General features: G+C 37.8%; 4 protein-coding genes across 5 annotated transcripts in view; 2 read left to right on the forward strand and 2 right to left on the reverse strand.

Moving 5' to 3' along the window:
- Positions 1-8547, reverse strand: LOC136240002 (uncharacterized). The gene is made up of 4 exons (XM_066030798.1): positions 7100-8547; positions 6959-7047; positions 4501-4588; positions 1-459 (listed from the first exon to the last, which is right to left on the reverse strand). The coding sequence occupies exon 1, from the start codon at positions 8476-8478 to the stop codon at positions 7252-7254; it is 1227 nt and encodes a 408-aa protein (XP_065886870.1). The 5' UTR covers positions 8479-8547; the 3' UTR covers positions 1-459; positions 4501-4588; positions 6959-7047; positions 7100-7251.
- Positions 8539-12001, forward strand: LOC136240001 (uncharacterized). Of its 2 annotated transcripts, XM_066030797.1 has the most exons (4): positions 8558-8672; positions 8720-8914; positions 9305-9413; positions 9460-12001. In XM_066030797.1, the coding sequence occupies exons 2-4, from the start codon at positions 8789-8791 to the stop codon at positions 11907-11909; spliced, it is 2685 nt and encodes an 894-aa protein (XP_065886869.1). In that variant the 5' UTR covers positions 8558-8672; positions 8720-8788; the 3' UTR covers positions 11910-12001. The 2 variants fall into 2 exon arrangements, with proteins under 2 accessions (XP_065886868.1, XP_065886869.1); XM_066030796.1 differs by having other exon boundaries at positions 8539-8914.
- Positions 11958-26798, reverse strand: part of LOC136240004 (uncharacterized) — an 18822-nt gene continuing 3981 nt past the window's right edge. Inside the window, exons 5-6 of the mRNA XM_066030799.1 lie at positions 12221-12356; positions 11958-12173 (exon numbers count right to left, since the gene is read on the reverse strand). Coding sequence (XP_065886871.1) covers positions 12137-12173; positions 12221-12356 — 173 coding nt within the window. The 3' untranslated portion in view covers positions 11958-12136. The remainder of the gene's footprint in view (positions 12174-12220; positions 12357-26798) is intronic.
- Positions 17374-25582, forward strand: LOC136240000 (uncharacterized). The gene is made up of 3 exons (XM_066030795.1): positions 17374-17735; positions 22887-22995; positions 23056-25582. The coding sequence occupies exons 1-3, from the start codon at positions 17415-17417 to the stop codon at positions 25512-25514; spliced, it is 2889 nt and encodes a 962-aa protein (XP_065886867.1). The 5' UTR covers positions 17374-17414; the 3' UTR covers positions 25515-25582.

The following is a 26798-nucleotide window of genomic DNA, read 5'->3' on the forward strand; positions in this document are numbered from 1 at the left end:
TTTTAATTGTTCTATTGTTCATTGAATTCATATTCACATAACACAGTTGTGCCTGGCATGATACATACAGTATAATTACGTGCTTCACTAGTTACAAAGACAATCTAAATTTAGTACGTAGTTCATGAATACATACCTACATACAAACATACAGTAAACATGTACACTCAAAAAGGAAATCATGCAAGCAAAAATAATAATGCAGTTGTCTGCTAGCATGCACCAACAGATGTTAATTTGATAATCTTGTCAGTGATGTATATATGCAGTGTTTACACCACTTCACCTCATAATAACTTATCTATCTTCAATTGAGCCAGTTATATTGGATTCATTCCATGGAAATGTTTTTATTTATTCTACACACAGTAAATGTATGTACACTTGATGCGTATCTGTTTATAGGTGGTAATGGATTATTGTGGCTCTCCAAAACTGGTGGTAACAAAACCTAATTGCCTATACAAAATACATTTCGATTAAGTACAAGCACATGTACATTATCATTAAGCATTACATCATCATTATAAGCAGTGTTGGGAAAGTTACTTTTTAAAAGTAACTAGTTACATATTACTTGCAACTGAACTATTTAGTTACAGTTACATATTACCCATAAAATAAAGTAACTGTAATAATATTACATATTATATTACTTTGTATCCACAGCCTTAAGCTGTCACGTGTGAAACTACCACCCTATCATGTGACATGATTGCGTTGTTGGACAATGTACAAATCTTGGTTATAAGTAAGAAGCTGGTGAATAAGCTTCATTCAGTAGGCTTCATTACTTCGTTGTGGCTAGGCGTTACTCAGTGGATCACTAACGAGATTAGTAACTTCGTTACTTGTAGTAATAATATTACGTAATATTAGATTCATTACAGTAACTATATTACTTAGGTAACGTGTTACATTTGTAAGTAAAGTAACTTGAGTTATATTACCTGTTTTTATAGCGTATTTCGTTATATTACCTGTTTTTATAGCGTATTTCGTTATATTACTTGGTTACCACAGAAGTAATAATATTATGTAACGCATTACTTTTGTAACGCATTACTCCCAACACTGGCTATAAGCAATTAAAAATACAAGGCTTTCGGCTGTCCTAAAATGCAAGCCCCACAATTGTGAATGAATTACCAATACTGGAAGCTTGGACAATCACATGCATTGCCAATCTTTGCATTATTTGTGATCAACCTTCTCTGACTAGCAGGTATCATGACAACATAAAGTGCTCTCAGCATGTACCCAGCAGTGCCTCCTAACATTCATTTACTAACTAATGTGCTGTCTTTTTTGGTGAACCTTAATCCCCCTCCCCTACTTAATGCTTGTAACAAATGATCTAAATATCCTAATAATGCAGTTAACCACTATAATAGAAGTCATTATATTTAGTAGCCATTCAATTTATCTGTAGCAACCATGTCTGTTGTATGCTTCAAATTCCATTGTGTAACTTTCATTGCCAAAGTGCCCCCCCCCCCCCCCATCCATAAACACACTCTGACCTGCTCCACCATCCCAAAAACCATACTAAGAACAGATGTATGTAATAGATGTCTTGAAATGCATGGATAGCCACAGGTATAATAAATGGTTTCACTAAAGTACTGCTAACCATAGGTGGTGGAGATGGGGGGCAATGGCCCCCCCACTTTTATGGGACACTGTTTGCAAGAAAAGATCGAGATACTCTAATAGAACAGTCAGGATCTGGATACTCTAATAGAACAGTCAAGATCTGGATACTCTAATAGAGCAGTCACAGTATTCAGAAAAGCAGTGTAGCAAGCTACTTAGCTACATATGTGTAGTTATAAATAAGGAGATATAATTGGTGGAGAGCAGCTATTGTCAGCAGGCAGTGACTCTTTTTTTTTTTTTTTTGGTCTTCAACTTACAGCTGGCCTGGCCACCCCAATCTTTGGACTGCTCCACCACCCCTGCTGCTAACACATCCTGCAACAATGTACTGTATCAGTTTCATGAGCAGCTCAATGTAAACAGCAAGAGATCAAAGCATTCTAATATAGCAGCACCCTCACTAAGTCACATCATTTTAATACAACAGTCACAATTCATGGCTAATAGATAGTCTGGCGCCGCTGAACCTATTTAGGCGCTTATAGCGCCCTAAAAATAGGGTCTGGTCTGTCTAGAATTCAGGACTTGTGCTTAGGAATGCATAATTACACTGCGGCTCGTATTAACAAACATATTTAGAGATCACGAATAGCAAAGAATCCAATCATGACAGTGATACTTTAGGGATTTCAATTAGTTAATTTCTATGGGCGATTGATGTATAGGCTGTGGAGGCGATATTTCTACTTTCCGAGGGAAGGTGTCCATTACACACGAATAATAAATGGGAAATCGTCCCTGGATTATTCACCCTGATACAAGAAGAACTCATGTAACTTTTGTTTCGTGACTTTTGTCCCAGGGCCACAATGCATTTAATTGGCAATACTGCGATTTGATTGGACGCACCAGTTTTTGGTAACGGTGGCACAAGTCCTTGATTATAGACAGATCAGACCCTATTTTTGGGGTGCTTATAAGCGCCTAAATAGGGTTGGCGGCGCCAGACTAGCTATTAGACTGGACACATGCTGACAGTATCATGGGGCGAACCTGAATATTGTATGTCACAAACCACAACACCCTGTCATTACATCACGATACTCCCTTCCACAGGGGCATATGAGAATACTCTCCTCAGTATATATACATGTGACCCACTGAGCGAAAACCCAACTTGTTTGTATAATTCTGTTTTAGAGATAAATGCCATTGAAATACATTGGGTAAAAACGCATGCTACATAAATAATTTTATGCAACATTTTAATTGCTTCAGTAAACAGTGAAGGAAGACTCAAATCGAATAATCTAATGTAGCAGTGGATTCACCTCTTCATGGAGAGTAGGAATATCTTTATTCATTTCTGTACCATGGAGCAAACGTAAGTTATGTGTGTTTGTTTATGTTAAAGTAAAACATAACTGTATCGTCACCGTTTTAAGCTTGAACAGCCTTCTTGCTTGATAGCATGAGTGTATTTAAGTCGCAAACTATACCTTGATGAATGTCCCAGTTCATGGTGAATAGAATGGCACAAGTCCCAACTCTGTAGCCCACTGCACTTGAGAGTTGATCAATTAAACGAGTGCCTGTAATTTTTTTCCATATAAGCACTGTACAAATCGACTGTTTTACTCTTCTTGTTGTCTATCACTACACATAAAACTCCAAAACCACTTACCAGAAATGGTTGAAACTTTAGCAGTCCATCGGTTTTTCCCTTTAGACAACATAAAATGAAATTTGAGGAAAATGCAAACAAGTCGGATTTTTGCTCAGTGGGTCACATATATATCTAGAACTCTTGCTTTAACATAAATTATGGTATCAATTAGCATTGGAGCAGTCCCTCATCAATGTAAATAAGCAGATATGGGGAAATATTACTTCAACTAAAATTCCACAATCCCATATCATTATGTTGATAATGTAAAGTTGTTTTATTGCATGTCACTAAGAAAAGACAGTGGTCAGATCACGGATAATATACATGTTGCACATGGATTGGAAACGACTCTGTAAATTGCATGAAACGGTGACACATTCCTTGCAATAAAATTTACGGGGAAAACTTAATTCATGGTGAAGCTAGCCATTTACACCAATATTTTATACGGAACTGATTCTAGTACTTATTCTTCTAGTGTATAGTAATGGAATGAAGAGCCCCCACTTGAGTTTCTGTGAGTGCATATTGGTAGTTTCTGTTGCTAGGTGCATGGTTGTCTGAACATTTCACTGTCATGTAGCTTCACACGATGCCAACTCACCACGTTGTGTTGCTAAAGAAATAGAACAGATACTGCTCTTTCACATGTGCCAAGTGTATGTAAGTACATGCTCCCACTGCCTACACAAACATTCCGTTACATTCGTGCTTCATCAACTCAATAATTCAGCAACAACTTATCCAATGTCAGGTTTTAATAGAAATAAAACACAGTATGTTTTTTAAATTGAGTTGCTATCCTTTCTTTTCCTATCACCTAGTCAGAGATTACCTTACATAAACATACCAGAGTAACAACCACAAACAGTGTAGTTATCTGTTAACCTATGCAACACGCAATAACAAAACAACTTTAGGGATGATAATAAGACACTACTACTTGACGAAAAGGCTGTATAAGTTTCAAAAACGTTCTGCAACTGTGAGAGAATTGCGTTATTCTACACTAGTCTTCACTACAAAGTCTGTAAACATTGTGACATTGTATTACAAGGACTGTACACTATTCGTAATACATTTTATATGCATGTTTCCAATCCGTGTGCAACATATATATTGTCCGTGTCACATGGTGTAAGTAATAAAATTAAGAGACTGCATAGCCTTTCTGAGTATAATTCAAGTTCTACAAATAATCTTCATGCTAACTCTGAACCAACATCACTTACTTGCAGATAACAGTGGCCTCCCCATACTTCTCAAAGTACACCATCATCTTAGCCTTCCTGATCTTGTAGAGGATACAAGATGGGGATACTATTGTGAGAAACAAGTTTGATAAACTGTGTACTATTAATGGATCAGTGTGATGAGTGTGTGAATGTGTGTACTGTGTTTGTATAGTGTGCGTGTGTAGCAGTGTTTATTCTAGGGATGTTAGGGGGGAAACTTTACCCCCCTAAAATCTCAGACTCACCCCCTAAAATTGTGAGTGACTACTACAGTTTAGCTTGTTTTAAAATGACACACTAAACATATCAAAAATGCTCTGAGATTCAACATTTTTCCCAGGTTAAAAATTGCAAATGCAAACCTTAAAGTGTTCTCAGTATATATTATAGTGATAGCTATTCAATATCTGAGAGCCCAAGTGTAGAAAAAAAGCATGCTTAACTCTCAACATTGTCCTTAAATTCCATCTCAACAAGTGTATATAATTTTATAAAATTTCTACTTTCAATCAAAATGGCATGCACAGCCATCCTAACTACCCCCAGATATAATATCAGAAAGCCTGATATTAAATAAAACTTGTTGTTTTGCCATAACCATGAAAATGCCTTGGTATTTAATTTCAAATGCCTTGGTATTTAATTTCAAACACCCTAAGTTTTAAATTATTTCTTGGAAGACATCTACACCATTATGTCATCACTACCATGCACTCATGCATCAAGCTCTACCACTGACTTCACAAAAAACTCTAAAACCATCACTCATGAGCCTTAAATGCCAGTTTGGTAACTGTTTCAACTGTTTTATATAGTTGTGAACTTGGACAACTATATAACAGACTTTCACCTGGTCACCCCCTGAATCCCTGATTCCCCCCAAAAGGAGAAATCCTAGAATAAACACTGGTGTGCAGCGTGATTGTGTGAGTGTGGCATGATTGTGCATAGTGGTTTTTTGCATGTGTATTGATTGTGGGTGCATTTTATGTGCATGTATGGTACGTATGTGTGTGTATGTGTGTGCATGTGTGTGTGTGTGTGTGTGCGTGTGTGTGTGTGTGTGTGTGTGTGTGTGTGTGTGTGTGTGTGTGTGTGTGTGTGTGTGTGCATGTGTGTGTGTGTGTGTGTGTGTGTGTGTGTGCGTGTGTGTGTGTGTGTGTGTGTGTGTGTGTGTGTGTGTGTGTGTGTGTGTGTGTGTGTGTGTATACATGAACACATCTAGACATAAACATATGTCACTCTTTTCAACATTATTGTTTGCCATTTCTATGCTCTTGTAGTAACTGTTTAGTTTGATTTATCTGCCAAACAAAAAGGGCAAGTCAACCCAATCAAGTCAGATAAGAAGCACTGGAACTTTGCTTCTTGAATTCTAACACTTTAGTACATGCATTGAGTGCTAGTTGGGGATCCAGCCCCAATGCTGTGCCAGCTCTTAGATATCCCTACAAGCCATATCAACCAGTAACACACGATAAACAATAGATACTAACAGCTGTATGGGAATCTTCTAATGCATTAGGGTAGTCTTCTAAACATATAACTGGCATTGCTCTGTTGCTATAGCAGTTGGGATTATGTTCTGTAAACAGTACATACCAGTAGAAAATTTGTAAATCAATTTCATTAGCACTGAAAGAACATGGGAAAACCAGTAACCTAGTAAATCTAGGGAGATTTTATCAATTGTTTTCTTACCTAAACAGGAAGAATCACCTACTGTGATGTCATACGTAAACCCTACCTCATGTACAGCAATGAGTTTATTTTTTTTGTTTTGGTACTATATCTGTTGCAAAGCATTAGCACCAATCCTGGGGAACACACCTTGTGCTTAAGATTTACTAGTCTTGCAGGAATAAATCCCAGCACAACACATTTCCAACAGATTCACAAGCATTATACCTTGTGTGGAGCACATGTACAAAAACTAGTGAAGATTGCAAATAATATGCATGCACTTTACTGTTGTTTTTTTTTCAAATCAACTTTTACTGCAACAGAACTTCTTCAGCTGAAAATATTCTCAAACATAAACATCAATTGTGTCACTTGGCATAAAATGACCTAGACACTCCCTCCTCCCTTTAAACGCTAGCATGCTACAAACTCAACAGTACATATTTCATGCTATACCAAACTGGGTATGAGTATCAATGTTGAATATAAATATCCTGTATACATTATCTCTCTGGCAAAACTATAAAGCAATGGCCATTAGCATACATTATGTTAATTTTAAGTCACTATTTTAATTTGGGCAGGTAAATGTGACAAGTGTCAGTGCCAGTTATGAAATACATAGCTGCGCTGATTTTAATTTCAATTTCCAAGTACACACAAAGCTTGGCCTGGCATGAATGTAAGAAACCACAATGGCTATATGCTAGGCATAAAATTGTACATTGCAGTCATTGTAGTAAATCCCCGGCATTGGATCAGGAACACGTACCTGTAGCTTGTGTGTAAAATTGTTTAGCCTTATCATACTCCTTCAACTTGTATGCTTTGTTTCCTTCTTGTTTACATTTCTCAGCAAGACTAGCAAAGATCAAATATAAACATCATGCTCCAGTACACTTAAGAAACTTACTCGGGATCTAAGGGTATGGTGAAGACAAATCACCTTCCATCACTTCAATGTGTGTGCTCTCATCCATAACGTGAATCAACAAACTTTTAGGGTGAAGGAAATTTCTAGAAGGACTGCAAGTTTACAAAGGAATACATATGTTTTACTGGAGATCAGGAAATTCTTATTAGAAATAAATGTAATAAGTCATTCATAGCACATGCCCCCATGTGTTCATTAAATGATTCCAGCCACCCTGAATTGTAAAGTAAACGCTTAATCTTTGAATCAACATCCTGTAACTTATTGGTGTCATTTGCAATTTCCTTCAAGATTTTCTGGTGGCCTTCATTTAACAAAGAAAAACTCTTCTCAAATCTATTTACTACTTGATTGCTTGAACCGTATGATGCTACTTCTAGTAAATCTAGAATTTCATTGCTATCACAAAAGTCATCTATATCAAAGGTACAATCTTGAATATTCTCAACAGCACACTTCAATGCTAACGGTACCCCTGCACAAGCTTTAACAACAGGTTTGAAATCTCTGTCTGGACATTTACCAAGTTTACTTGACAAGTACAAAATGCTGGTTGCATTACTGAAGGGTGGAATCCTCCATTCTTTAACCGTAACATGACCATCCTTGTATAGTTTACAAGATGTTGTGATCACTTTCATAGTGTTGTAGTGAGCAAGAGTTTGGTATAACAGTGCCATCAGTGCAGACCAGTATTGTGAGTTACACAATAATCCATCAATATTATCTAATATCAAGCAGTGATGATCCCCAGCATCAGCAAACAAGCCATCATCAAACTCCTTCTTATCCATGTAATTATGGTAAATGAGAGCATAGCCAAAACTTTTTTGCATCTCCAAACCAACAAACATTGCTAGCTGTGACTTGCCAACAGCCGGCATACCACATATACAATGTACCTGAACACTGTTGTCTTTCACCTGCTCAAGCAATTGTTGTACTATGGATTCTCGGCCTGTGAAATCAGAGACAGCATTGATAATCCCATTAATACCATTTGATTGGTTCATCCTTGGCCTTTTGCTTCCATCTGCTTCATATTCAAGCTCCCTTTTCTTAAGCATTGACAACTTTATCACTTCTTCTACAACTTGTAAAATATCTTTGTGACCTGTGTGTTGGTTCTCCTCCTTTAGGCTCTGTGTGAACTTATCAACGTGGTCTCCCTTTCTGATTAACACTTTATCAATCAGGTAGTCGATCCTCTCGGATTCGGCAAAGGTCCTGTCACACAAGTGTTCAAATTCTAGTGGAGTCAGCAATCCATGCTTCAACAACATAGGAGCTAGATAGTCCAGGTTGACACTGCTCCGTATGGCATCTTTTACTCTGTTAACCGACAACAGTTTATCCATCACGCACGCTCGATCGCGGCTCGCTCGATCGTATCACTAGGACGCATGAAACCACGTGCACGTTTACCAGGTGGTTCCCCTTTATAGCGGTCACTTGAAGCACTGAGGCGATATGGAAGAATTTCATGAATTTTCACCACACGGTTTGGTCATTTCGAGACATATCGATCTGTTGCTAAGTGGAATAAACTTGAGTGAATTACTACCTTATCTGTATGCTAAGGGATTAGTATCTGAACAGGAATGGCTGTCCAATCCATCCACCGCCTTGGACGCTCGTTCAATAACAGAACGATTCCTGACGAGGCTTATGAGCAAAGGAAGCAGTCACAAAGAATTTGAAGCCTTTCTGCAATGTCTAAAAGAATCGACTGGTCAATTATCACACGGAGAATTAGCACTCACTTTGGAGGGAAGTTTTTATAGTGCTGAAGAGGTAAGTTTAACCTATAACTCCGTTAACGATAATTTATTTATTTATTTAAAGCTTTATGGTGTAATCACACCAAGGGTCTGAAGGTAACAGGTACCAACAGCCACTGTCGACATTACACTATATCAAGAGTTTATAATATATTATGAACTCTTGACTATATACACTACTTATTTACATGCATATACGTACAGTTGAGATTACTTACTACTTAGTTACGTACATTATAAGTGTTTCGAGTTATAATATCCGAGGATAAGTGGTTAGTGCACGGAGAAAATATTATGTTGTGGCTTTATTATGTAAACCTGTGTAGTGTAGTTGGTTTTCTGTATGCATATAGGTATGTTTTGGTTTGCACGGGTTTGCAAAGTGACTTGTTTACATCAACAGGAAACAGACAGAGCTGTTATGACTGTATCACACAAACAAGAAACTCCAACATTTGTCCTTGGAAAACGAAAGGCACAATCAGAAGCAGAACATGTTCAGCACCAGAAACGTAAGCAAAATTAATGTTGTGGTAGATTAGTTGGTGTTTATCATAGGGAAAAGATGTCGCAATGTGCTACCAAGCCAGCCTCCAGTATTTGTGGGTAGACAAGATAAGATTACTGAAGTGGTTAAGAATTTTAAAGGTGGACAACACATCTTAACTCTAACTGGTCTTCCTGGTATAGGTAAGACCACGCTGGCAATCGCTGCAGCTCATGAAATAATTCTCTCATCTTCTGATATGATCACTGTTTATATTCCTTTGAGAAGTATCAAAAATGTCAGTGATGTTCCGTCACTGATACTCAAGGAGTTGTCCGTGGGTGGTCTTGATAAAGCTGATGCTAAGAAGAGGCTGCTAGTGTGGATCAAACAACTGCAGTCCTGTGAAGAAACACTGTTGTTAGTTTTGGACAATGTGGATGATTTGTTGGAAGCTGACCAAGTCGGGTTTGTTCACTTGATTCAAGAGATGCAGAATACATCCGAGAATATTTATTTACTGTTTACTTCACGCAAGAAGTTTGGTGACCCCTCGCTAGACATCAGAAACATTTTGGTGTCACCACTTGACTTGGAGAGTGCTTCAGAAATGATATGTCAATTGTCACCATCTGTAGACAGTAAGGAGTCCAATCAATTGGCTACTCTGTGTGGATGTCTGCCATTGGCTCTCAAACTAGTTGGGTCTCTGTTAAATGAAGGTATTTGTAAATCTGTTGAACTAATTTCAGATCTTGAGAAATCTAGAAGTAGTAAAATGGATACCCTGAAAGATGACACATTTACTGATGACTGGCAAATTCAGGCAGTTATAAAGACTTCTATTGACAAGCTGAACAATGACCATTCTAAAGTGCTAACTGCTTTAGGAGTATTCCCAGGTTGCTTCAAGAAGACCATTGCCATTAAAGTTTTAACAGATGTGGTGGAGTTTCAAGATAAAGACAATCCAACTAGAAGAGCTATTCAGCGTACAATTCAAAGTCTTTGTAATCGTAGTCTTTTAGATTACAATCCTTTGTCACAACAACTACAAATTCATCCACTCATACAATCCTACTTGGAGCACACTTCTACCAGTGATCCACAGTTAGATGAGACATGGAAGAATTCAGAACAGACATTCACAAGATGTTACATTGAGATGTGTGACCAGTTGTGTAACATGTACTGGTCTAAAGATGGCGCCAAACATGCCTTGGAAGATTTTGATGATGAGAGGATGAATATTGTCTATGTCCTGAACAGGCCCATCCCTAAGGAGCATCAGTTCACAATAATGCAGCTGTTGGAAGACTCTTTCCTTTTCTTTCGTATTTCAATGGGTCATGAAAATATTAGCAGCTTGATAAGTAACTGCAAAAGTATAGCCCAGCAAGTTTATGGGTATAGTTCCCTTCAGTCATTGTTTTTTCAGTTGCTTAAAGCTGTAGTGCTAGGTCTTAAAGGTGATATGAGAGTGGTCTCAGAGATGAAGACATCACAAGAAGAGCTGGAGAAGTATGACGGGAAAGTTACTACCATCACAAATGATAAAGAAGCACTGCTGTGTATTTTTGTAGGTCTTTTTTATCTAATCAAGAGAGACTATAACAAGGCCCCTCAGTTTGTTACCCTAAGTATTGAGTGGCTTGTAAAAAACTCCCCCGAAAGCAGGTTGCTAGGGTTCGCACATAGAATGTTCGGAGTCACAGGACAACAGAACACTACTCTTGCAATAGACCACTGTTATAAAGCATTGGTTATTCAGGAAAGCACCTTGGGTGAGAATCCAGAAACGATGATTATATACCTAACGATAGGTTCAGCTTTGCTACGTGGGAAACAATATGAGAAATCCATCCACTGCCTCTTGTCTTCATATCGGATGTCAGTTAACCTTGGCCTCAACGAGCATGAGGATACTGTCATTGTTCTTACTTCATTGGGTGAAGCATATAGGTGTACAGACAAACATAATGAGGCCATTGTATGTTTACAAAAAGCATTTAAAGTGATCGAAAAAATTGGAGTGTACCGCACTTCTATTTGGACATACAAATTTATGGCACGCATTCTACGAGATCAGGAGAAGTGGACAGCAGCCATTGAGTATATGGATCAGGGTCTCAAGGCGTCTCATGAGTCATTTTACCAGCAACACGATCCGCATGTTACTGACATTTCTATAGACAAGGCTAAGATCTATGCAGACAATCTTGGAATGTTACTTGAAGCTCTTCAACTTCACCTTGATTGCTTGCTGCATGACAAACAATTTGGTGTTCCTGTCACAGGCAAGGGAAGAAACAAATTGTTAAGCAGAGAAGTTGATGACTATGATGTAGCGTTTGATGAGCTGGCCAGCAAAATTGACATTTCACAATACGAGTATAGTGTATGCATAAAGGCAAATCGATTGGCAGCAGAAATTTATCAACAGAAAGGAGATTCAATGAAGAGTCAATTTCATCTTGATGCTGCAAGTAACCTGGAACAAAAATACAAAATCATCTCATAAAGAAATGATAAATTCAAGTGATATTTAATCTAATTAAGATTGCCATGTTTTAATTGATTTTAAAAAAACTTGGTCCTGCACCAGTAAAATAATGTTGTATATAGTTACACCAAATGATTTGAAAACAGTAGTAAAATACGAAAATACAAGTAAGTATGACACTTGGTGTAGTTGCTTCCAGTGCTGACTGTATTGCAGTGTGATGTGCAGTCTACTCTCTACAGACTTCATTCTGTAGATCTGCCTAAGTATCCCTGAGGTTTTCTACATGGAAATACACTAGACGAAATAATTAACAGAAACACAATCACCTTATTATAATCACACTATAAAATAATATCTTATGTATTGTTTGGATACTGTCTACACATTGTAGTGAATTAAAGTAGTCCTCTGAAATGTTGTCTTTTTGATCTCTTTTGTCTTTGCCGTATAGTACATAACACACTATCCAAAGTACATACATGTCTTTAACAAACTGGATTTACAGCTAATTGGGTGGTACCAGTAAAATACCATAGCACAAATAGAGTCTTTAATTATTCATTACTTTCAAGCAACTTTTTTACCCCCAAACATAGTTTCATGAAGCTATCATCACTCCATTCCTCTGTCTATATACAGTAACAGGTTAAAAACAAAGACCACCTCTTTACAAAGACCACATGTAATGATGAATAATCAGTCAAGTGTGTCATAAACACACATGTACACCTCATGACCTCATAATAAGTCCACCCAATTATAGTGGCCAGGTCTTAAACATGTCTAATGTGACTAACAGACCATGATGTCGAGTATGGAATTTTATATGGTCACCATTTTTTGCTCCACACTTCTCAATATTAGATCACACCATCCACGTCAGTGATATAACATAATGTGTGTGGCGATTACATGGAGCTTCGGTCCATACAAGTTACAGGCTTTCTGTAGCCTCCTTGCAGGTTCTTAATACTTAAATAAGTGAAGTGTAGTACTTATATACACTATACATATAATCTCAGTCATCCACTGTATCAAAAGTCTCATGATCACTTTTAGTGCTTAGCTTTTCTGAGCTGACCAAGGCATCCTTTTACTGAAGCCATGGATTGGGACTTAGCTATTGTTACAAGTGGCCTTTGTAAAGAGGTGGTGTTTGTAAAAAAAAGTGGCCAGGAAGTGGTCTTGAGGTCATTAAGACCAATTATAATATGGTCTTTGTAAAGAAGTGGTAAGGTGGTCTTGAAGTTCTATTTTTGCTTTTATTTTCACTGTTTCTGATTGCCTAAGGTAAACATAAGGGTTGTTTATTATTGGCCAGACAATACAGCACAGTTTTAATTTGAAAGTTACAAGAGTAATCACTATACACTATAGTATGGTAGTACTGTATATAGTAGGGACGAGCAAAGTTTGCACTGTAAAAACTGAAATGTCCACAGGACACCAAATGTCCTAATACGGCCACCACTGGTGATAATGGTGTCTGTATTTGGGATATTTTGGTGTCCGGAGCCATGATAAAATATCACCCAAAAACCTACCTTGATTTCCCATCACAACAGCATGACAGTATTGGTTGGGTAAAATCAAGCCCAAAAGTGTCTTCAGATGATTTCCATCAAATTATTAAAGAATTTAATTTTTTTCCGAGTCGACTGAATGCCTGCCTACCTATTAACTGATGCATTGTCAAGCATAGCAAAAAAGTGGCTACAGCTACAGCCCTACTTCTTTCACAGAAATGTTTCAAACTGATTTAAGAAAAGCTTCGGCATATTGATAAAAATATAATGTGTGCATTTTACTGTTTATTCATCTTTACCATAGTCACCAGATAAGCTAGGTTCTCTGTCAATAGTAGGGCTTCCATCTACGGGCATACATGTCACACAACATTAATATTACAGCATATTGGAATACACGTATTTTCAATGTTTTGGATATACAGAGCAGCTGTTCTAGTCACATGTAAGAGAAAATTGTTTAGAGATAAGTGTTTGTTTCCAGCAAAGTTAAAAACTGCTTGCGTTTCTAAATACTGTACACTTCTTTGCTGTGACCAACACTATTCTAGAATTTTGTTACGTTAATTCTGTGTATTAGCAAAATAGTACGTTAGCTAAGGATTTTGCTGTTATTATTGTTTTCTGAGGCATTAATTGGAGTGATAATGCCTTCAAAGGAAGAGGCAAGGAGGAATAAAAGGAAGGGAAAAATAAAGCATGTCATGAAGCTCACAAAGATGATATACTCTCAAATAAAAGAAAACAAGATATGCAGCTCACCTTGATGAATATTATAACTTGTGACAGCTTCACGTATGAAATTGGCTGAAAGCACCAAAGCATTTATGACAGAGATGTGAAAAAATCTCGTGAAGATACAGCTGACCTTTCGCATGATTGCAAGGTGTATGATGGTCATGAACCTGGATCAAAGTTGTATATAATGTCCAATTACTGTAAAACAATAAGAAGTTATTATCCCTATACCAAGGGTTAATAATAGTAGGTACAGTCCCTCCTTACTATTATTAACTCTTGCCTATACTGTGCTGTGGAGATTCTATAATCAAAATGTGCAGTAGAGGTATATACTCATGTTTTACAAATTGGACATGATGTACTACTCCAATCCATTATTGTACTTGGTTGCTGTATAGTTGTTCATCCAAAAGTTTACCGTAGGCCCGTGAAGCAAAATAATAATTATAATGAACAAATTGTCGCAATTTCTTTAAATGTCTCCAAATTTTGTCTAGTTAATATTTACTGCAATGTCATGATTTATCTGAGTCCAGGGACTGATAATAACTCTTCTGAGTGTTGTTTCATGAGCAAGTCAGCTTTCTAAGGTAGTTTTTAGGTGACTGTTCTATTAGGGGTTTGTGGAAACACTATTGCAATCTCTTTTGAGTACAAGGGTAGCTATATGTAAACTAAATAGGTAAAGTTTGTTGCATGCAAGTTTACAGACAGCAAGATACATTCATAAGTGGGTGTGGCTTCAACTCACCGTATTTGTGGCTCCATGTATGCTTACAAACAATATCACACATTCCTGATGTTAAAGTGGGTGCAGTTTATGAAAAGGCTGGTCTTTTGCAAGACTACACTATGCCTCATACATGATTAATGCATGGGCTTGGTTACACATAAGCCTGTGGACTGGACATGGATTCATGCATTCCTACAAAATGCAATACTGTTGGCATATACCAACAGACACTAGTCCTGATAAGTGGGCATGGCTCATGCATGGATCATGAAAGAAGCTGGGCTACAGCAGATGATGCATTAACATATTATACATGATCCAATCTGTGGGTAATCTATAAAGCAGGTCAGACCTGGATGACAAGGACAAAACGTGACCAACCTGGTTTCATTGGTGATATGGACTTAAAAACAGAACTGGCATTGCTCACCATGTCATTTATTTTATGAATAAAACTATACAGTAAGTTTTGTATGCATGAATGATGATTATTGTTATACTGTAAATGGGAAAATTTTTGCTGGGAAAAAGTTTTGTAGTTAAGACTTACCAAGACTATTTGCGGTAAAAGTTTCACGGTAAAGTTTAAACAACACGAAAATATAGCAGTAAAATTATTGAGGGGAAGCTTCTGTGATTTGCTTTGAAACTGCAAAAAATGTGAAAATTTTGCACAATGAAACTTTCCCCATTTACGTTACTTCGAGTCAAGATCAGAGACTCATAAACCACAACCATGCCAGTTCCAAAATTCAGCGTAAGATGCAGGACTGATCTACTTCTGATTGATACACAATATTAGGCACTGGCATAGGTACCTGTACTATATGGCTAGTGTTTATAACACTTTGGCTGAATTTGATAGGGACATAAAATCAATGCACAAGTAGACATATGTAAAAAATATACACACTTGGGATTAATGGCATGTCACTTTGTGTACCCTTCAATCAAGTATGCAGAAATCAGAAATCCAAATTCAATGACTAGCCTCTAGCCCCCTTGGTGATCTGTAATGTATGTTCTGCTGGAGGCCACATGAACAAGAAACCATTGAAAGAAACATTTGCAGCAAGGTATATGCCCGGTATTCATTGAAAATGTAATTGTGCCATCATCAAACTCCAACCAACCCAGGTTGTAAAGACTGAGAACATCTCAAGATCCTGCAATTTAGTCACATTATTTGCTATTTCCTTCAAGATTCTCTGATGCATTTCATTTAGCAAAGAAAAATTGTTTTTAAACCTAGCTTGTACTTGATTTGGTGACTGTAAGCCAAACAATTCCACTTCAAGTAACTCAAGAATATCATCAGTGCTACCAAAGTCTTTAATGTCAACCATGGAATTGCTGGGAATCGTTAATATTTTGAACAGCACATCTTAAAGTTAATGGTATTCCTGCACAAGCTTCTACAACAGGCCCAACATTGTTTGCTTTGTGAAAGTTACTTGACAAGCATGAAGTGCTTACTGTATTACTGAAAGGTTCAAGACTCGTACCCCCTTCACTGTCATGTGACCATCCCTGTACAGCCTACATGAGGTTGTGATCACTTTCATTGATTGATAACGAGCAAGAGTTTGTTGTAACAATGACATCTCATTACAGACCTGTGTTGTGAGTTACACAACAATCTATATATCAATATTATCTAATATCAAGCAGTGATGATCCCATCCATCAGCATCAGCAAACAAACCATCTGTCTTACCCATGTAATTATGGTATGTGAGAGCACAGCCTAATCTTCGTTGCATCTCTAAACCGACAACCATTGCTAGCTATCAGTATGACTTGCCAACAGCTGGCGTATCACATATCAGTACAATGCACCTGAACACTGTTGTCTTTCGGCTGCTCAAGCAACTGTTGTATTATGGACTCTCGGCCCGGCTGTGAAATCTGGGACAATCCCCTGACAATCGTACCACCATTTAGTCAGCTTATCTTTGGCCTTTTGTCTACTGGCAACTAGTAAAACATCCTTGTGACCTATGTGTTGGTCCTATTCCTTTAGGCTCTGTGTGAACTTCCCAAACTGTTCCCCCTTTGTGAGTAACACTTCATCGACTAGGTAGCTAGTCGAATCTCTTTGCCCGGTGCACTTTTCTATCACACAAGTGTTGGAATTCTAGCGGCGGCGGCGTTAGCAGTCCATGCTTCGGCGGCACCAACATCGTCCAGGTTGGCGCTACTTCGTATGACATCCTTTACTCGGTCAATCGACAAAAGTTTATCCATATTTTTTAGCTATCATCGACCGAGCCATATACAGATACTATAATAGTATCTGTGCATAAACCGATCGATACAGGTTTTACACAATCAGTTAAAGGTTCTGCAAACACTGAACTTCAAACACTGGAATTCTCTCGTTATATTGTTTGTTGTGTACGTATCCATCGATCCATGGTTCTCTGCGCAAAAACAAGAATACCACCCGAATATTAATCCGCAAAGGGGACCGGGGGCAATTTCCTGTTTCTCAAGGTTGAAGTTTGCGGTTGCTCCTCGATGGAAGAATTTTCGTCTCACGGTTTAATCATTTCGAGACATATCGATCTGTTACTGAACGGAATAAACTTAAATGAATTACTACCTTATCTGTATGCCAAAGGATTAGTAACAGAAAAAGAATGGCTGTCCAATCCAACCACTGTTTTGGACGCTCGTTCACTTACCGAACGGTTCCTGGCGAGGCTTATGGGCAAAGGAACCACAAGCAAAGACTTTATGGCCTTTCTGCAATGTCTAAAGGAGTCAAATGGCCAATTATCACACGAAGAACTAGCAGACATGTTGGAACGAAGTTTCTGTGGCGGTGAAGCAGAGGAGGTACGTATGGTTGTATAGGCTAGCTAGGTCATTAATATCTCAGGCCCGTAACCAAGATTTTCAGTGGAGGTTCTTTTCATAGAAAAGTGGACGATTAAATTTGTGGGGTTCATGTGGTGTAAGTGTCTGATTATGATAATGAGTACTGTAAACAAACTGATATATTCAATTTACAAATCACAAAATATATGCCAATCAAATTATAATTATTTAGCGGTCACCAGTCAAGGTGCTAATATTTTAGCTGGTCATTTGTTGTTGTTGTTGTATACATATCAAGAAGTTTGCAGAGATTTGGTCCAGCTGCACCGGCTTGTTCACTATGATCGAGTTGCATAGTTTCTATTGTACTGACACTTTGTACTCACATATCTTTTCACTCAAAAAACGAATTTCAGATTCGCAAGTACCATAAGAAAGAGCAACTCTTGGTGAACAGGATGGTACCAAATGAAGCTCAGTACACAAAAACTCCACTCGTCATTTTCGCAATAAAGGAACATAATCATCTGCAATACATTTCCAATGGGCATTTTGATAATTCTAATAGATTCATTCATATGTCGTGACACGTTTGGATTATCCTGGATTCACTGCTAGATTCGTTTAGCTTATTCTTGAGCGATTCCAACAAGCCATAGTGAGGACTTATAGCATAAACTATCACTTGTCAAAACGATGGCAAAGTTTGAGGTTAAATGTGAGCGTGATTCTGAGTGAGATTATTGCTTTGATTTGGCTTGGACTCTGTCTGGCTAGGTGTCTGACTAGTAACGCTCAGCAAGGCTTGAACTATAAATCACTCCTTAGAATTAATACAGAGCTTTAAAACAATTTTATTAAAGAAGTTCTGTAACTGTATGCGCACTAAAGTTCTAATGTTCCGGCCTGGATCCAGTATACCTGTGATGAATACACTCTACGCAGCACAGACAGCCTTTGACGACTCCTTTAAGCAGAAATGTCTCAAAACCTACGAAAGTGAAAAAACAGCAGCAGTAAAGCCATCAATGAAATATAACAAGTTAAAATAATTGCAGCTGCTAAATTACTTTGATTGTAATTGGACAAATCACCCACAGCTGGCCTGAAATTTCCGTTTTTGAGCCAAACTTCCTGATATTATGAACATTAGGAATTCGACCCTATAGTTAAGTAGGATTAGGACAACAACACCCTAGGATTAGGAGCAGTGCCCTAGGATTAGGAACAGTGCCCTTAGGATTAGGAACAGCACTCCTAGGATTAGGAACAGCACTCCTAGCTGGGTTAGGAAAAGCACTCCTAGGATTAGGTACAGTACTTCTAGGGTTAGGAACAGTCCTCTTAGGATTAGGAAGATGCGCAACTAGGATCAGGGCATGGTTTTTAGCTGTTAGGTTAGGGTTAGGGAATGGGTTAGACCAAGAGTTCATACTATTTGATGGGGGGGCAAGAGTTCATATATCCCGCCCTTAAATATTGTGAACTCTTGGTTAGTAGTATTTTATATTTAAATAGTACAATTACCAGCAGCAAGCACCGGTGGTACAGTGGTAGGGCATAAGTACTCCAAACCTTGTGTCACTTTTTTTTTCCATTTCTTATACCTTTTCGTGTCACAATTTTTCCAAGTTTTTTTTCTTTCTTTAAGATTGCAATGACCGACTAAATATCAACAGCCAAAATACTTGTTCAGATTGTGTGTGGAAAAAAGCTTAATTTGTTCAGGAAAAAGGAATCTCAAAATGGAGAGGGTGGTGGCGGCGTGTGGGATAGGTAGTGTTGTCCCAAAGCATACAAAATATCATTGGATTACAGATATAACAGCAGTATTTCATCTATATGTTAGCAGATTTACAACAGCCTTTTCTCCAATACCAACGATATGTAATTGTTCTATGGTATTGTTTACCCCTCATCAGTCCTAACAATTCCTAGCTACTTTTCCAAATACCGCTAAAAGCTAATATAACACCTGTATTCAAAAAGGGGGACAAAAGCAAGCAATCCCAACAACTACCGTTTCCTTAACTTCAGTTTGCTGTAAAATATTAGAACATATCATCAAGAGTTATCATGAATCACCACATTGTAGAGCACTTGAATACCAACAAATGAGGCTCAACTAATATCAGTTGTTGAAGATTAACCATGAATCACACTTCCCATCTTTATTGACTTTAGAAAAGCGTTTGATACAGTTCCACATTGTAGACTTTTAAATAAGCTTTGTTATTATGGAATCAAAGATGACTGGATAAAAATTTGGTTGACGCAGAGAGCACAGCATGTTGTTTTGAATGAATATGACTCAAACCTCATACAAGTTTAATCAGGAGTTGCAGGGAACTGTCCTCAGACCACCGATGTTTCTGTTATACTGACATCAACTATAGTATTTCATCTCAGTTATGACTTTTTTTTGCAGATGATTACATATTATATCGAACCACCAATGATCAATTAATACTACAACATGACCTTAACTATGGACTCAAACCTGGCAAATGGATTTAAACACATTACCTGTAGTAGACTAGTATCTTCTTCAAATTATTTAATTGGAGATCACTGTTTACAGCATGTTGTTACCCAACATCTTTATTTGGGAATTCTCTTTGACTAAACAATGTCATTTTCACCGTATATCAGTAAAGTCACCTCTAAAGCAACCAGGACACTAAACTTTGTTAAGCACATGTTCTGCAGATACTAAATGTGTAGCTTATGCCAGTCTAGTGAGACCACTCTTAGAGTATACATCAGCAGTATGGGACCCTTACTTACAGAAAGAGTTAAGGATTGAATAAATATAACTGGAGCAACTTCTTTGGCGCAAAGTTTTAAAATCCTGGTAGGAATGTTATCAGGTCCAGATGCCTTACTTGGGTCTAGGAGTTTTTGTATACCATCACATGAAATTGTAATGTCTGGCATTACAGGATAGGGAACACTGTTGCAGTTTGGTATATCAGAGGTGTTTTCACAAGTAAATATGGACTGGAATTTGCTGTTCAGGATGTTAGCTTTTTCTTTGAAGCTGTTGGCAGTGTTACCATTGTCATTAAGGGGAGGAATACCAATTACGGATATTTTTATGTATTTCCAGAAGTTTTTGTGATTTGTCTACCTATTTTTTATTTTTAACAGGTTGTTTGATATGAGAATTTCAGATACGGTTTGTAATTTTATTCCTTAAAGTGCGATGGTCATTCCAGGCCTTTTCAGTTTAAAGAGATTTAGCTTTGTGATATAATAAGCGGGTGTGATGATTCATTACTCTTTTTATAAATGGGGTGATCCAGAGGTTATTATTCATTATTTACAAATAATGAATATTGGTGTGTGAAAATAGTTGCAAGAGATATTGTTCACAGTGAGAGTTTGCTAATTTGTTAGTTACACTGTTCACAAGAAATGTAGAGTTAGAGAACAGACATATAAGCTTCGTAATGGGTGTAAGCACTGACACATTAGTCAGTAGCGTATGCATCAGTATTACACATCAATTTTATACGTAGATTGCTTTTGCTATTGGCTGAATGTTCTATTAGAGTATCTTGATCTGTCATTTGTAAAATGCACTGACTTCAGATGTGATTCCTTTTTTCAAGCAGCTTAGTTGCATACATTATTCTGCTACCGATAAAATTATGAAGAATTACAAATATATTTTGAAATAATATAATCCATAATAAATGTGACTGGATCTGTGAAAACTGGCCTTATCGCCCAAGACAGGAAGTTTGATTTTTTCACACAAACACAAAGCTTTATGAATGCACTATCAAATTTCACTGACGCAGTCTACCAGAGTAAAGTGGTTTGCTTTTGCTAGCTGCTTTTTTCAAGCACAGTGGCAAGCTGTGCGAGTGGTCTGGGGTCTTCATGGAGCCCTGGCCAACCAGGAGATGGCTGTGTGTGGCTGTACAGCTCCATGGTATTGGCTGTGCTGTAAATTTCCTTTCATTTTAGCCAGTTTTGAGCCCTGAATGGTTCCATAACTTGGCCTAATTCATCCCAAAACGTTCCTTTTCAATTTTAAACAGCATCTTGCCCGCCTGATACAGCCAACCTTGGTTAAAAACTATCTAAAATGGCAGGAAAATTAGCTGCTGTTGACTACTGCTTCAGTGGATGATCTAGAATGTAATAAATTGTTGTAAAACGTGTGAAAATTTGGTACACGTAGCTACCACCACAACACTCTGAATATTTAAAACCGCCGTTTCTTGTTACTTTTAAATGGGCGATAAGACCGGTTTCCCAGAGACAGTCAAATACTGATGTGTCAGCCAAACGGTGGACAGGAAACAAGGAATTGGTAAATGCTGACCTTACCACGCAAAAGTGGGGGGGGTGGTCTGGGGGCATGCCCCTAGTGAAAAATTAGGGGCATGCCCCTGTAATTCAGTACAGTTTTGTTGAATTATTGTAATTATATAGTGTTGAGATTAACTGACTGTTATATTGGAGTATTTGACCTATATATTAGATCTTTCTATTGAGTGTGGTGCACTAGTAAATTGTAGACCTTTTTAAAAGAGGGTGGATTGTCAGAACTCCCTCCATACCCCTCTCTAGAGATGGACCTGTATCTAGTGCTCCTACTAGCTTGGCGGGCCCCCTGTTGTAGAATGGCGGGTGCCACCAGACTAACTTTAATTGGGACTCTTGAGTCACTCAAAATTGTCTTGAGACTAGGGAGTCACTTGTGCACTCCAAACTTGTGACCAGCATGAAGTAATTTGATTGTCAGAATTTCACATTGATTGCTTGATCACAACTTAGTAAATTCTTGTTTTGGTGTCATTAAGGTATTTCATCATGTCTACAGACTTCTTGAATGAATGCTTGATTCATCCCTTGATTGCTACCATTTTGTTCCTTGTCACAAGGGATTCGACAGGCGGTATAGAAAGACCATACCTGTGTAAGCTGTAAAGTTGTAATGAATCCAGTGCCTTGATAAATGTGCTATCTGGCTAATCGCAAAATTAAGCATTGTCTTAAGATGTCTATACTTGGATTTGTTCCTGTGTGTAGTTAATAGAATATGTCGTAGTACCCGTTAATGGCTACACTTCAAATAAGGTCCCTGGTCAGAAATTTACAAACTTATGCATACCACTATGTCTTTATTTGTGAAACAATTGTGTACTTTTGCAGGAAACGGATCAAGCTATTGTGAACATAGCACAAAATCAAAAAATACCAGCCGTTTTCCTTGGAAAAAGGAAGGTACCGTTAGAAACAGAACATACCCATAACCAGAAACGTAAGCAAGTGCTGTAGTAGATTTGTAGCTGACTAGCTGTACATGCTGTAACATTTTTAGGCAACAGATGTCGTAATGTGCTACCAAGCAAGCCTCCAGTGTTTGTTGGCAGACAAGATAAGATTGCTGAAGTTGTTAAGAATTTTCAAGATGGAAAATACTTTGTAACTCTTACTGGACTCCCTGGTATTGGCAAGACCACACTAGCAATCGCTGCAGCTCATGAAATTATTCTCACATTGTCTGACATGACCACTGTTTATGTTCCATTGAGAAGTATCAAAAATGTCAGTGATGTTCCGTCGCTGATACTGAAGGAATTGTCGGTGGGTGGTCTTGATCAAACTGATGCTAAGAAGAGGCTACTAGCATGGATCAAACAACTGCAGCCCTGTGAAGAAACACTGTTGTTAGTTTTGGACAATGTGGATGATTTGTTAGAATCTAACCAAATTGGATTTGTTCACTTGATTCAAGAAATGCGGAATACATCCGAGAATATTTATTTACTGTTTACTTCACGCAAGAAGTTTGGTGACCCCTCACTAGACATCAGTAACATTTTGGTCTCACCACTTGACTTGGAGAGTGCTTCAGAAATGATATGTCAATTGTCACCACATGTACATGAAAAGGAGTCTAATAAAATAGCTACTCTGTGTGGATGTCTGCCATTGGCATTAAAACTAATTGGGTCTCTGTTACATGAAGGTTTTTGTAAACCTGCTGAACTAATTTCAGATATGGAGAATTCTAGAAGTGGTAAAATGGATACCCTGCGAGATGATGCATTTACAGATGACTGGCAAATTCAGGCAGTAATAAAGACTTCTATTGACAAGCTAAATAATGATCATTCTAAAGTGCTAACTGCTTTAGGAGTATTTCCAGGTTGCTTCAAGAAAACGATTGCTGTTAAAGTTTTAACAGAAGTGGTAGAGTTTCAAGATAAAGACAATTCAACTAAAAGAGCTATTCAGTGTACAATTCAAAGTCTTTGTAATCGTAGTCTTTTAGATTACAATCCTTCATCACAACAACTACAAATTCATCCACTAATACAATCCTATTTGGAGCACACTTCTACCAGTGATCCACAGTTAGATGAGACATGGAAGAAGGCAGAACAGTCATTCACAAAATGTTACATTGAGATGTCCGACCAGTTGTGTAACATGTATTGGTCTAAAGATGGTGCCAAACGTGCCTTAAAAGATTTCAATGATGAACGGATGAACCTTGTCTATGTCCTGAATAGGCCTATTCCTAAGGAGCATCATTTCACAGTGCTGCGACTTGTGGAAGAATCTTTTCTCTTCTTTCGTACTTCAGTGGATCATGATAATGTTGTCAGCTTTTTGAGTAAATGCAAAGAGCTAGCCCAGCAACTACATGGATATGGTTCTCTTCAATCATTATTCATTCACTTACTTACAACTGTAGTACTTGGCCTCAAAGGAGATTCAAGAGTGGTCCCAGTGAAAGAGGCATCAGAAAAAGAGCTGCACAAGTATAATGGAGATGTTGCTACCATCACAAATGACACAGAAGCACTGCTGTGTGTTTTCGTAGGTCTCTTATATCTGATCAAAAGAGATTATAAGAAAGCCCCTCACTTTATTATGATAAGTATTGAGTGGCTTGTGAAAAACTCTCCCAACAGCAGGCTGCTGGGGTTTGCACACAGAATGTTAGGAGTTACAGGACGGGAAAATATTGCACTTGCTGTAGACCATTACTACAAAGCACTGGCCATTCAGGAAAGCAGCTTAGGTGAGAACCCAGAAACAATGATGATATACCATAACATTGGTTCAGCATTGCTTCGACAAAAACAATACGAGAAATCCATCCAATGCTTTTTGGCCTCATATCGGATGTTAGTTAACCTTGGCCTCAGTGAACACGATGATACATCTACAATTCTTGGTGAGTTAGGTGAGGCATACAGGTGTATAAATGAACACAATGAGGCTACCAAGTGTTTACAAAAAGCATTTAAAGTGATCAGAGTCATTGGGATATACCGAAGTTCACCTTGGGCCTACAAGTTTATGGCACGCATTCTACGAGACCAGAAAAAGTGGACAGGAGCCATCGAGTATTTGGATCAAGCACTCTTGGCATCTCATGAATCATTTTGCCAGCAGCACAATCCACATGTTACTGATGTTTCTGTAGACAAGGCTAAGATTTATGCAGATAATTTAGGGATGTTGACTGAAGCTCTACAACTTCACCTAGACTGCTTATTGTATGATAAAAAGTTTGGTATCACAGGCAAGGAAAGGAATATATTGTTTAATAGAGAGATTGATGATTATGATGTGGTGTTTGATGAGCTGGTTAGAAGAATCAACACTTCACGCTACAAGAACAGCATATGTATAAAAGCACATCAGTTGGCAGCAGAAATCTATCAACAGAAAGGAGACAAAATGAAGAGTCAGTTTCATCTTGATGCTGCAAGTCATTCAGTAACAGATCATGTCACTAAGATGCAATCATTACAAGTATAATGGTTACATGTATTATGTGCTTATGTTTGTAATGATTACCACAATTAAATAAATTTGAGCACTGTGAACAGCTGTCTATAGCTGTGTGCAAAATAATGCAAAACCAAGCAATTGTGTGATTGAGATACTCTAATAGTGCAGTCACCCTATTAGTATGTGTAATAGGATGACTGGCTATGGTATTCAGGATTGTTAGTGCGAACATTGTAAACAGGAAGTAGTAAAGTAATGCAAGGTGAAGTCAAGTACTATGTACAATGCAGGAACTATTAATCCCGAATACCACAGCCATCTCAAGTCTGACAACACAGCAACTAATACTAAGCAACTTAAATTCAAAATAACAAAAGATCAATTGCTTAGCAACCATTGCCTATGCAACCAAAATGACGTTTACCTTAGCAATGGTCACTGCTAAGTGCTATGCTATGATGCAAATTGGACATGTGCTTCCAATAAAATCACTCCATACCATTTTACCATTTTAGCCATCAAATTAGTGTTACAGATTTTGTTAAGGGATCTTGATAAACAATAATTCTATTGGCTAATCACTTGACATGTTTCAAAATGATATATCAAGGTGCTATTGAAAGTATTGTAACACATTCACTTATCAGATTGGAGCAGTTACCATGTGTAGAATCCTGTAGAGAGTTCAGCTACTTTTCATCTTGTGGAGAGTTCGGAAGTCACCCTGTAGAGAGTCCAACTACATGTCACCTTGTAGAGAGTTCAAGTCGCCCTGTAGCTGTATGTTACAAGTCACCTTCTGGAGAGTTGAGCTACATAACAAGTCACCCTTTAGAGAGTTCAGCTACCTTGTCAACATGTGTATAGAGAGTTCATTTTACAGTACAAAATGTCAATAGTTCAGATGGACATATACACCACGTATAAAAATCTGCACTCTTCTGTAGTAAAACAAGAAGCCCCAAAGCCGGCCTATATGGCCAACTTTGGGGTATGCAATTACAAAAGAAGTTATATTATACCAAGGTGTGAATAAAGGGTGCAACCTCCAAAAACCAGGTGAAGACATGTGATATCCAAGGTGGCAACTTGTTGTGGCAGGTTAATGTTTAACACAAGAATCCAGGTGAATTGAAAGAGGCAATCACCTGAATTGTAGTTATTAATATATTTGCCACTAAGTGGCAATCCCACAAATTTTTACACAACAGTGAATAAGTGCATAAGTTGTGCACTTGGCTTCTTGTGCAATTTTGCAATACACTGGTACAATTATTCCTGAATTGCACTCAAGTATATATCATAGTTAGT

This window comes from Dysidea avara, chromosome 12 (genome assembly GCF_963678975.1).
Source record: "Dysidea avara chromosome 12, odDysAvar1.4, whole genome shotgun sequence".
Classification (NCBI taxonomy): Eukaryota; Metazoa; Porifera; class Demospongiae; order Dictyoceratida; family Dysideidae; genus Dysidea; species Dysidea avara.

What these genes read in the sequence shown, in the direction of transcription:
- LOC136240000 (XM_066030795.1), top strand. Translation starts at nt 17,415, where the DNA reads ATGGAAGAATTTTCGTCTCACGGTTTAATCATTTCGAGACATATCGAT. An exon ending in GTGGCGGTGAAGCAGAGGAG is followed by an intron (nt 17,736 to 22,886) that starts GTACGTATGGTT and finishes GTACTTTTGCAG; the next exon opens with GAAACGGATCAAGCTATTGT. An exon ending in ACATACCCATAACCAGAAAC is followed by an intron (nt 22,996 to 23,055) that starts GTAAGCAAGTGC and finishes TAACATTTTTAG; the next exon opens with GCAACAGATGTCGTAATGTG.
- LOC136240002 (XM_066030798.1), bottom strand. Translation starts at nt 8,478, where the DNA reads ATGGATAAACTGTTGTCGGTTAACAGAGTAAAAGATGCCATACGGAGC.
- LOC136240001 (XM_066030796.1), top strand. Translation starts at nt 8,591, where the DNA reads ATGGAAGAATTTCATGAATTTTCACCACACGGTTTGGTCATTTCGAGA. An exon ending in GTTTTTATAGTGCTGAAGAG is followed by an intron (nt 8,915 to 9,304) that starts GTAAGTTTAACC and finishes TTACATCAACAG; the next exon opens with GAAACAGACAGAGCTGTTAT. An exon ending in ACATGTTCAGCACCAGAAAC is followed by an intron (nt 9,414 to 9,459) that starts GTAAGCAAAATT and finishes TGTTTATCATAG; the next exon opens with GGAAAAGATGTCGCAATGTG.